At 35.7% G+C, this 12,348-nt stretch overlaps 1 protein-coding gene across 1 annotated transcript in view; it reads left to right on the forward strand.

Annotated features, from left to right (window-relative positions):
* The window catches only part of GSTCD (glutathione S-transferase C-terminal domain containing), a 47,747-nt gene that overhangs the window by 3,477 nt on the left and 31,922 nt on the right, over positions 1–12,348 (forward strand). The window contains exons 2-5 of the mRNA XM_056489589.1: positions 1,212–1,643; positions 2,846–3,307; positions 6,553–6,807; positions 7,493–7,586. Coding sequence (XP_056345564.1) covers positions 1,233–1,643; positions 2,846–3,307; positions 6,553–6,807; positions 7,493–7,586 — 1,222 coding nt within the window. The 5' untranslated portion in view covers positions 1,212–1,232. The remainder of the gene's footprint in view (positions 1–1,211; positions 1,644–2,845; positions 3,308–6,552; positions 6,808–7,492; positions 7,587–12,348) is intronic.

Genomic DNA, 12,348 nt, shown 5'->3' on the forward strand with positions numbered 1-12,348 from the left:
GTGGACTTGATTTTGTTCTTCCACTCCCTCTTTTTGGGCAATTGATTTGGTCCTCTGGTAGGTAATATAAAATAGTAAGTGTGATGTACACGTCTACATGGAAAAAAATAAATTAAATAATCAAGATGTATCAAATGAAAACTTTTTTAGTTTTTGAAATAGGTGTAGCTTGTTTGTGTAATTGTGCAAAGACCTTATTAATCTAGACAGTTATGTGTATGACTGATGCTGTTCCAGTGCCACTCGTGCTTTATACATATATATATAAAACCCTATTCTGTCCTTTCTTAGCAACATTTAAATTTCTTTTCCTCACTGTGCTCGAGCTGTGACGCTTGTTGTAAGAGGGCCAGCTAGTGTTTAAGGCTTTTCAATGCCACCTGTCATCTGTAAGGGAATGGGCAATTCTGCTGAGTGATGGAGCAGAAAAATCACTGCATCAGTGCCTTATCTTAAACTCATGTGGAATACTGTAGTAGGAAAAATGTAGCTTCCAACCCACTGCAATGAAAATTATTTGAGTTTTTAATATACTGAGAAGATGTTAATTTCAGCTCTGCTAGTAATGAATTTGACTGCTTTAAAGTTGTAAAGTAGTTGTGTATTTGAGGTGTTCATGTAGTAAGTATCACGAGATGAATGTTTATTTCCTTTTGAGTCCTTCAGTTATTATCTCACCCAACTCTGGATTAATTTTTAATACAGAAACCAATATTATTTCCCATGGCCTAAATACCTGCTATAAATGCCTTTTAGCAGTTACAAAAAGACAGATATTTACATTGGGGAACTGACTGTGACAGATATGTGCTCAGGAACTTGGTTTTTTAATAATGCATGGTTAATATTGTGGGGGATTTTAATGTGAACAGAAGCACGCCTTGCTCTGAAATGTTTATGAGCTTAAAAATTTAAATTTAAACATTTTCTTTAGGTTTTGTTTTATGTCAAAAATATGCTAAAATATGAAAAAAAGGTACAGAGGTAATTTTCCTATTCATGATCCGGTACGTGAAGAGACAGTGTAGATGTGAAACCATTATTTTCTCTCAAAAAAGGGCTTGATAATTATTCAGACAGGATGTCTTTAGTAGTGTCTTATGTTAAAATCAGTTGTAGCAGATAGTGGAAGAGCCAGTGCTTTAAATTTATTTATTTATTTTTAAATTCTGTATTCTTTTATGAATGTTGTACTCTGATTTCTATTTCAGGAACTTCATCTCAGGAAGAAGATGAAAGATAATGTTGCTGAAGAACATTTATATTTGGCTTTTTCTCATCAGTACAGAGATAGTATCTTTCCTCTTCATACATCTATCTCACTGTTTTTGCTATCCTACTGTGACTGCAAGTTATTTAAAGTTTTCTTAGTGCCGACTGGCGAAGACGTGGGTGATCAGTGTGTGACAAAAAACCTCGCAGGTGATCTTGAGGTCCATTTAATCTCCAGGTGTCAGCTTCCAGTGGTTGTGCAGAGCTGCAGTTTACCTGCTGTTGTCGTGAAAGATGACAAATTCTGCCGAGCTGGGCTTTCTGTGGTCTTAAGACACATAATACAGAGAACATTCGAGGCAGATCCATCTAAAAAGGATGTTTTGGCACTCTTGGGCTTTAAGAAGACCTGCTTAAAAGCCTGTGCTGAAGTGAGTGTGTCCCTCTCTTAGATACATTGATTGGTTTTTTAATAAGCATTAAATGCTCTGAAGTAGACTCTTAATATTGACGTCAAGTAACTTCTTGTAGTAAAAAACTTAATTTGCATAGAAAATGCAGTTTCCTCTATGGAGAAGTACCTTTATTTTTGGCACAAAGATGAAAAATAATTATTTTTGAGGATACTTTTTAGCAGCACAAAATGAACATTAGTGTTAAAAAGTAGGTCAAAACTTTGTTTCATGTGTAGCAGTATAAATGAGTGATAAAGTTTGAAGTCAACTAAGAAATCCTAATTTCTTAGTGTAATTTTCTTAGTTCTGATTTTGGTTTCAAGAGCACTATATATTGTTAGCCTTCACTGTCAAGGTGGCTTTTGTTTGGCTTATCCTCACCAGGTTGTCCAGTGTCTTTTCAGCAGAGTGGCTACCTGGGCAGGTGGTCAGTCCCTAGCCTGTACCACTCAGGGTATAAGTCCCTCCTAGGTGTGGAAGATTCTGAGTTTCACATCAGTTCTCTCAGCTCATTCTCTAGTCTTTGCAGGTTCATGTGAATTGCACCTCTACTTTGGAGTTTGTTGAGAGTTTGTTGTCTGACTTCTCAATTCCCTGTCATCCTTGATGGGAGTGTATTTCATCTCCCTCCTCCTGGTAAAGATGATGAAATGGGATAGGCCTCGGCATATGCCCTTAAAGATTTTCTCTCCTAACTGGCCTTCAGATAGAGTGTGAACTATTAACCAACACTACACTTTGAGTTGAGATGTCAGCCCATTTATCACATAGCAATTTGCTCATCTGGCAGCTCATCCATCTAGACTTGCCTTCCTCACTCCTCTCAGGAGACTGAACTCCACCCTGGCATGATTGCTATTTCCATGGTTGCCATTGATTACTGTGCCTTCAGCTCAGTTCACAGCTTTGTTTCATGTGAGTTACACAGCCACCCTAATTTTATGTCAATAATAAGGAAATAAAAACATGCTATACTGGATAACTATTCTATGTATGATTTAGCTTCCTAACTCCGCTGTTGTAAAAGCAATACAGAAATATCTGAGTTTCTAAGATTAAAAAAGAATGTATTTAAAGCTGGAATTTCTTTGCTTAAAGTGATTGAGTAACCAAAGGAACCAAAGTTACCCTGGGTTTAATTTCTGTATAGACATTAATTATGTAAATTTATTTGACAGGTTAGCCAGTGGACCAGGCTGTGTGAGATCAGCATACCTCTGGCTGTTGAAAGATTTTTAACGGCCTCTCCTGAGCACTGCCAGGCTATTCCTCCTGACATTTTACTGTTTGAAAGGAAGCTTGGAGAACCTGTCCGAGTACATAATGATGACAAAATTCGAAGGCAGAAACTTCAGCAGCAGAAGGCAGGCGCCAAGACTGGAGTGTCTGTGCTTGGTGAAGAAGCAGCAGAGGAGTTAAAACCAGGGGAAGTCCATGAACATCCACCCTCGAGTTTGGAGCTGAGCGTAGCTTTCTCTAAACTACTTGCTCAGGAAGCACCAGATGCAATCAACAGGGAAGCCCCTCACATCAGGAGAACAAAAACCTCTGACCTTCCGCTCTTGGACCACGTTTTTGCAGAAGGGCTTTATTTTACTGTCGCAGATCTAGTGCTTTTGCCATGCATCCATCAGTTCTTGGTAAGCTGACAAAGTCTGCAAATATTAACTAGTGTACATGCATATTTTTTAAGAACCTAAAAGTTTTAAAATATGTTAATTTTAAACATATTGCAGTGTTTACAGTGTGACTTTAACCCAAAATCAAAGATTTGTCTTGTTTTTGTACAAACGCAAAAAGCAGGGATTGTTGAGGTCACTAAAGTTACTTCTAGATACAGGACATATCAATGGTTAGTAAAAACTTTTAGTTGTTAAAATATTATACCGAAATATTTTGCCACCAATTTGCCCAGAAAATAATAATTTAAAAATATTAGTGCAGGTGACTTGAGCTCAACTTAAAAACTAGTTCTACAGTGGGAAAAACTTCTGTGGCAAGACTGTGCAAGAGTCTTGCTCAGCACAATTTGTGTACTTAGTTTTATGAGGATAGATGCACAGGAGGGATTTAAGGAAATTACAACTATGTCTTTATTTCCCATCACAGTAAAATGATGCAATGAGTTTACCTCCTACAGTTCCATTCCTGCAGTTACTCTATGAGATTTATAGCTAAGCTGATGTCTGTTCCAGGAACATTTGCAGTTTGATTTTGCAAGTTGGTTTGCCAAATTCTCCTTATGGTGTTTGAAAACAAATGGAATTCCTGGAGAAAATGCTCATAGTCAGATTGAAGATAACAATCTCAAAAATCAAGATAATGACTATCAAATATTGTGACAAATGTCCACTTTATAACTTCTTTAACCACTCTCATAATCCTCAGTGGATTTCTGTATGATGATAGCAATATGCTGCCTTTGAATTGAGATGCTGAATTATTTTACAGAAATGCTTCTTAATTCACATCTGTTTTGTTTGTTTTGCAAATCACATAATTGGAGGTGAACAGCAACTTCTATATGGATGATACTAAACAAAAGTATTAAGGCAAAATGCTTTCTTACTATTTAAAAAACTTTAATGTATTTCAACCTTCGTTTTTCCAAGACATTTTTAAATAAGAGCATAACTTTTACAGTAATGTTTGATTTACTGGTACTAGGCATGAGAAGATGTTTGCATCAGGTGCTTAATTAATTTCAGTAATGTAGTTGGAATCATTCTGTGGATGTACTGTGAGCAGCTGAGAATTCTGTATTTATTGACTTTTTATATGTTACCCTTGAGCCCTGGTGTTATGCAGCTTATGAACTAGGTATTTTACAGTACACTTGTGTTAGCTCACACCAAGGATTGCCCTGAAAACCTGTCTTCCAGTTTAATTTTTACCAAATTTACAAGAGCTCTGGGATAATGTCTGTTTATTTCTGTTCTCTGGTGAATGATCATTTTCTAAGCAATTATACCTTGATTCCTACAGTTGTCATCAAAATTGAAAAACTTCCATCTGAAAGCTTCTTGCAGGCAGTGAGTGGAAACTACTCTTGTTGATGGAATCCCCAGAGTTTAATTGTGTATTAAAGTGTTATTTGTCACTTGTATAACTGGACTTCCTGGATTGTATTTAAAAAATCACTGCAGTTGAAGTTCCACTTTGAATTAAGGGTGTGAATAATAATGAAGTCTTTAGTGAGTGTGTGTCTGGAAAATATCATCCTATTAATATGAGGAGACCTGACTAGCTGATTGTAATTATAATTACCAGAAGTAAGATAATGAAGCTGAAGGGTTGTTTTTCATTAGCTCATTTCATTGCTGTTATCATTCTGAGGTTACCTTTGTTATGCTTTCTATTAGTTGTAACTGTTGAAAATTAATAAAAGTATAACAAAAGCTCAGTTCCTCATCTGGGAAAAACCATTATTCACTTTTTAAAATACAATTCAAAACACTTGATAACAAGTGTAACAGTGCCTCTTAGAATTGCTTTCCAAAAGACTTCTTCCTTAACGGAATTAATGTGTTTTTGCCCGTGTTACTATTAGGATATGAAATTAGATACTAAAGTTACAGAGTTCATCCTTCTTTTGCTCCTTTAGCTATTGCTAATTACATGTGATTACCTTAAGCATATTATAAACACAGTATGCAGGAAAACTTTTGGAAATTTCGTGTCATTTCAAGTGTTCCTTACCAATTTCTATTTCCACACTTAGGACAGATCTGGGGAAGAGTGTTGGTTTTGCATGGCCTTTTCTGCCTGTTCCTGCAATCATGAATTTTAATCTTCTGTTTAAAGCAGGCACAACATCACAGCATAGTTGAAATTGGAGTAATTGAGGTTGGAAGTCACATCTAGAGCTTATCTTGTCTAACCATTCTGCTCAGAGCAGGGTCAGCTAGAGCCAGTTGCCCAGGATTGTGCCCAGTCATATTTTGAGTGTCTCTAAGGAGACTTCACAACCTCTCCTGTAAAAGGATGATCTCTATTGTTCTAGAACATTTTGAGAATCTAAAAAAAAGTTTTTAATTTCATCAAATGTATACTTTTTAAAGTAGCTGAACTTCATCTTAAAAAGTGATTTGGATATTATATGTGCAACATATTTTCACTTGAGAAATGTTTTCATTTCATTTTTTACACTTAAAATACTAGTTTCTATTGGATGCCACATTAACTGTTAATCACATACACTTAATTCAGAAAAATATACTAGTTACCATTATTGTATAAATATATGAACTTAAGATTCTTAAAAGTAATACATGATTTAAAAAAAAAAAATTCACTACTAATTTTAAAAGAGAGCCACAGATGTAGTGCAAAGACTTGAGTAAAGACCAGGGAAAATGTTTGCCTGTTACCACATAGTCCAAGATATTTCAGGCTTGTAGGTCCCAGCAAAACAACTGTTGGTGGATCAGCTTTTAGGGAGTACTTGTGGGAAGGACCATTCAGGTACCATAATGTGATGCTTGGAGTTCACTATTCATTACAAATTACTGCATTGGGTTTTTTTGTCTAACGACCAGCCAAAACTAATAATTTCTAGGTTAGGAAATAGCACATATTTAAGAGGATTATTTTTATGGAGTTTTCCTGTTACTGACTGAAATGATGATTGAAATTGTTCATGAAAACCTTTTCTTCCTATTAAGCAAGTGGGAATTGCAGATAAAGTCTAAATGGCCAACTGGCAATTCCATCTGAATTCCAACTGGCAATTCCACCTCTGAACCAGCTGATTATTGTATTGCCATCATTCTGTGAGTGCATGTGCTCAGCACAGAGCTGAGCTCGCTCCTGTATTTTGAGCCTTTTGGTGGCTTGCAGCAAGATATTTACAGTAGCCACTAACCTTCTCATTTTATTTTTCTAGGTTTCCATCAAGAAACAAGGCAAAAATCTGGTAAACTTGCCACTGATATCCAGTTGGTATCGAAGAGTTCAAGAAGTACCTGGAGTAAAGAAAGCTGCTGGCAAATGCAACATGGAGCTTCTCCAGCTTCCAGAGTTGTCGTCTGCTCCCGAGGAACAGCTGCATGACTCTGCTTCAGTTCCTGATGAGTTAGAAGAGGATAATGAAGACAGTCATTTTATAGGTGGTCCAAGGCCAACTATGACTAAGTTAATGGTAATTTGAACTTTTTAATTAGTTATTTTTTATAGCCATATTTGCCTGATTTGGAATAGGTAGAATTTGTTAGAATTGTACAAGCTAATTTTGACAGCCTTTAATACCCTTTGTCTTAAATCTGATATGCATTGACTTAGAAGTGATTCTACTTTTTTCTTCTCTTCTGATATTTGATTGATATTAGGATTTGGGCAAAGATAGGACTGCTGGAGCCCTGTCAATAATTCTGAATAATCAAAGTAACTTTTTGTTTGAATTACAATACTGTGTTTCTCTTTTATTTATATAAAGAATGACAAAAAACTGTTGCTTTTATGTTTGGCTTCATTATCCAACCTTTTCAATTGGATTTTTTTTTTTGTTGTTGTTGTTTGGTTAAAGCTTTGAACATCTGGGAACCCTAATGAGTTTTGTTAAAGGAAGCTGTCCATCATGTTCCATAATTCAATATTTTTTGCATAGGAGCTGACAGCATTTCCTAAAAAAAAAGCAGAGCTTTTTTGTAAGAATGAGAGAAGTACATATTTTGAATGTTGTATAATATAGAGTCATCTGCCTGTTCAGTTTCACTTAGATTGACAGCATTGCAGGTTGATCTGATGCCATTAAATTTAGTGAGAATTTTGATACCATCATAAGTAGGTAAAGGCTCTTAATTTATTTTATTCTTCCTTTCATGAAGGAAAATGGAATTGAAGCAAAGTTTTCTCCTCATCCATGCCCCAGCTGGACCCTAGACTGGACCAGTCTTCCCTCTGCAGTCAGTCCTGGGGAAGGTGAGGGTTTGTATGTCTGTGTGTGTATTTAACAGGGTCTTCTTCTGGTGAAGCTACTTAGCTGTTTCATAAGAAAATATGCAAGTTTTCAGTATGCTTGAGCTAAGACAGGTAAGCAGTTTCAAATTTGTATTAAAATTCAGTCTGTTTGTGACACATGGTGATGTAACTTCCCTCAGGTCATCAACAGCTGATGAGCAAACTGGGAACAAAAGACTGGCCTCGATTTTGGTCAGCAGTTAACACAACCCAGAAATCCTAACCAAGCTCAGTGCTTGGTTGTGTTGAGTTTTCCATAGAAGTAAAGGCATCCATATATACTTTCCATAGGAATAAAGTTATTGTGGTTGTCAGTATGTGCAAACAGTAAAAAGAGAGTGGCATATCAGAATATAAAAGTGTAGGTGGTCACAATATGAGACAGAAGGAAAATGAGATATATTGTGCAATTATTTCCCTGTATTGATATATGTCATCATAGGAAATGTTTTCTTTTTTTCCCTAGCAATGCAGAGGCTGAAAATTTTGAGAGGAGAGGCTTGTTGAAATAAGATTGTTGAATAAAAATACTCTGTTACTGCTGATTATATGTGAGGTTTGGGAAAGAGGTGATTTTGTTTAATTTGTGACCAGCAAAGAAATGCAACATCTTCTCTGTGGTTTTATTAGGCAGCATTAGAAAGGGGGTTTTATGTCTTTTTGGAACTTCAGTCAGTCATGGAGTCTTTGCTTGTGTTCCTGGTCCTGTGTGCATAAATGGATTCATTGTCTTCAGGCTCATTTCCTACTCACTGCAAAGGCTTTGTGGATATTAAGATCAGCTTGGCTGGATATGATTAGAGGTGCTTCTTCTAGGCTCATCCAAAACATATGAAAGGGACAGGCAAAGTGTGTGAGTGTGGGGTTGGATGGTGATAACCCTTTTGCTGCTTTATTACTGTGAGGACATAGAAGCCTTTGGTACTGTCGTATTTTTTCATCAAACATTGTGTTCACTGTGAAACAAACAAAAAAGGAGATTTTTTAAAAAAAGGGGAATATTTTTTTTTTAAAACAGCTTTTTATTTAATGACTTTTTTTATCCAACTGTGAAATTCAATAATGAGAGGTAACTGACCTACAGTCTTACAAACCCTTACTACTTTTCTCGTGAGTTGAAATACTTGTTAAGCAGGAAGTAAAAGAACTTGAAAGAAATGCTTTATTTGTGCTATTTCATCTGAAATGAACCATTATTTCAGGAACAGTATGCATGAAATGGTATTTACTTATGGAGTAAAACAATGTTTACATTTATAATTTAGCAACATCTTTGAAACTTTAGATAACACAGGCTAGAACAACAACACAGAGCATAATGTTCCAGTTCTGTGGAATTAACTGATGTTTTGATTAAACAGGGTTGGTGGATACCAAACAACAATCCTGAAGGATCAGTGTTAGCTCCAGCTTCCAGAACTGTTATTAAGTAAAGGATATTTTAATGTAGTGAGGCCTCTCAACAGAGAAAGAAGAAAATTTCGAGAATTTTCTAACTCTCATCATAAAGAAAATCAGTTTTAATGAAAGGAACAGCACTTAATGATGTAATTATCTTCTAACCAATATAAAAGTTTGTGACTTGTGTCCATGTTAAAGTTGTTTGTAATAGCTCATAGAACTGAATAATATTATAGTTCTGGAATGAATAGTGCCTTAGATGCAGAGTTATTTGTTTTGAAATTGTCAGAATTGATTCAATATATCCAGGTTGTTTCTGGAATTTTTTTTTGTAGCTCAGTCTCTTTTTCATTCTGCTTTTTGAATTGGTATTACTTCTTGAATATTTTGACATGAAAGATGCTTTCCAGGTTGAGAATACATTATGCTTAAAAATAAAAGATGGCTTAGGGAATCTGACATTTTATGAAAAGTTTTGCTAATCAAGAGATACAAATTGTGCATTTTACTTTAAAAGTTAAAAGCAACTGTATCTTTAAAATTAAATCCAGACAGTCATTTATTCTGTAAAACAAAAAGAGTTAAAAGAAACACTTTAAAGTTCTTTATTTCCCTTTCAAGCCTGTCAGAACTTTTTGAAAGACTTTGAAGATTTTTTTTTTTAGTAGTGTTTTAGCCTACTTCAGTGTCTCAGGCATCCTGAAGCAGGAACTCATCCTTCTTCTTCATCTGATTTTTCCATATCAGAGAACTCTTTGCCTGCAAGCCACATGGGTGTAACAGTCCAAGGGAAACTCAACTGAAGCTGCTTCTCATTAACTTCTTCTTAAAGTTACAGTTTTGCTGGACTCATTTAAATAAGTTTAAACCATATTTATGTGTGCATTGTATTTTGCAGCTCAAGATCTGGAAAACCTGTGGTTGCAGTACAGCCAGGTTGCTTCAGATTATTGATACACACTTGAGAAGTAAACCATTTTCAGTAGCAAAGAGAAATCAAAAATTCTCATTTTTGTATATAGGCAGCACTGGTATATCTTCTTTTACTGGCTTGCCTTAAAAAGGGTATTCTTGCAAAACTTTGTATTTCATATGTGACGTCTTAGGATCTTTTGACTGTTCAGGGATATAACATTAGGCAGTTGGTCTGAGGACAGTTTTCATGGAAGTTTGAATGCAATTACTAATTTTTGGACAAAAAAATCTTCTGGTTTAACTCAAAATAATAACTTGCCTTGCTCTTCCTTCCTGGTTTTTTTTTTTTTTTGTGACTGTCTTGGGTTACCAAGCAAAACAGGGAAGAGAATTAATGATTTTGTATTTTTATAATGTCTATTTGGAGACAGGAGGCAAAGCTATTATATGTTGAAGTTAAATTAGTATGTAGTGATGAGTTTTAGGCACAATGATTTACTGAAATGAATACTGTTTGAAAACATAGCTGGTTTCCATGCTGTCTTCATTTGAAAAGGCAGGTGTCTGCTAAGGAAGGCAGGAGCTTCTCTTGAAATGGAGAATGTAAATACCCTCCGAATTATTATAATTTTGAAATTAAGGCTCTCTCAGGCAAAGATACGGGAATAGGAGTTACAGTTCTTTACTAGGAAAATTAAACTGAAAATGCAGTAATACAGAAAAACCACTGACAGAGTCAGAATTCAGCCTGACACCCCCTCAGTCAGGGTGTTGGTAGCAGTCACATTAAATGGTGGCTACAGTCCTCCTGGAGTGACAGATGTGGTTCTGTTGAAGCAGTGCTCCTTTAGAAAGGTGCAGTTTTTCCCCTGGAGGTCCAATGATGATGAAGGTGGGCCTGGTCTTCCTCTGGAATCCAGTGGAAAAAGGCTGCTCTGATGTTCCAAACCTCAGATTATATCCAGGAATGCTTGGCTCCTCCCCCTGGGTGGAGCATCTCACAGTGGGATGATGTAATTTTATCAGTCATGCAGTGTGACTTTATGCCCCATTAACAGACGATATCTCCCTGGACAAAGGATGAGTCATGGAAGAGATAAAGAGAGCTGCCCCACGTGGTTTTAACAGCTGGCCCATTAACAGAAGGTATCCCCTCAGAGTTATGAGGGATGGGTCATGGAAGAAATAAAGAACACTGCTCTGCCTGGTTTCCACAGATGGTGATAGAATATATATACTTCTGGTTACATCTTGCATTGTAACCTAAGACACTTGCCTCATGAAATCAATGCATATGCATTTCAAGAAATACAAGTTTAGTATTCTATATTTGCTTGAAATCTGTTGCATTTCCTTAAGTGATTTTGATCTAAATTTCATGCCTACAGCCTCTGAAATTTTAAAAATCTGTGAAGAAAAAACAACAGTTGCTAATGCATTTTATTAAAAATTATACTAGAAAGAATGATATCAAGTTTAACAGCTACATATTGATTCAGTGAGGACACATTCTCCTTGGTGTTTGGCCTGCTCTGTAAAATCCTGTTGTGATGATGAGTGTGATTGATGGACTTTCATATGGCTGATAACCATACTGGAAAGTGTCGCCTTTGTTTCAGTGCCTTGCGTTGTGGGGTAAGTGTAAGCCCTCAGATAATTACTGAAGCCTTAATGCTTCATATTGAATATCCTCTACAACAAAAGTTCAGGTTTTGATGATTCCTGGAGGTATGAGTTTTAGTTCACAAGTCCTTGTTAATTGGGAGTTTGTGGACTTTGGAGAGATTTGCTTTGTAGAGTACTCTACATAAAGTTCAGTGTATGCTTTTTTTAGTTCTGTTGAGGTTTGTGTTTGTTTACTGAATATGCTAAAGAATTAAAATTAAATACTGCAGTTTGCAAGTTGAAATGTTTTACTGATTTATGGCTTGAGAACTGGAGACAATTCATAATGATTTGTTTTTGTAAATTCACAGTTGTCTTGGTTCTGATGGTTGAAGCATGTTCTCAATTAATCCACAATGAATTTTGACAAAATGTATGCACTTGACAGTCAGTGGCCTAAACTGACTTTAGCTGCGTAGAATTTGAGTGTGATCTACCCTAGATAAAGTAATTTTTTTTATTTGTTAGACTGTGAGGTCTTTTCTGTCTCTGAAATTTTTGGACATGTGGAAGGGCATAAACCCCAAAAACATTAACTCATATCTCCTAAGAGATATTTTTAACAAACTTGTTAAATTAATTTTTCATATCTTAATCAGAAATCTTTAATAAATGTTAAGTAGCCTGCTAAGTAACTCTGCCATTTGTTTAATTTAAACTATTTGGTCTTTCTTTTACTTTTGATATAATTGTAGTAGAGTTTACTAGTTTTCTTCTCCCTTTTATATTTCCATGTTCCTTA

Source organism: Oenanthe melanoleuca, chromosome 4, assembly GCF_029582105.1.
Source record: "Oenanthe melanoleuca isolate GR-GAL-2019-014 chromosome 4, OMel1.0, whole genome shotgun sequence".
Taxonomy (NCBI): domain Eukaryota; kingdom Metazoa; phylum Chordata; class Aves; order Passeriformes; family Muscicapidae; genus Oenanthe; species Oenanthe melanoleuca.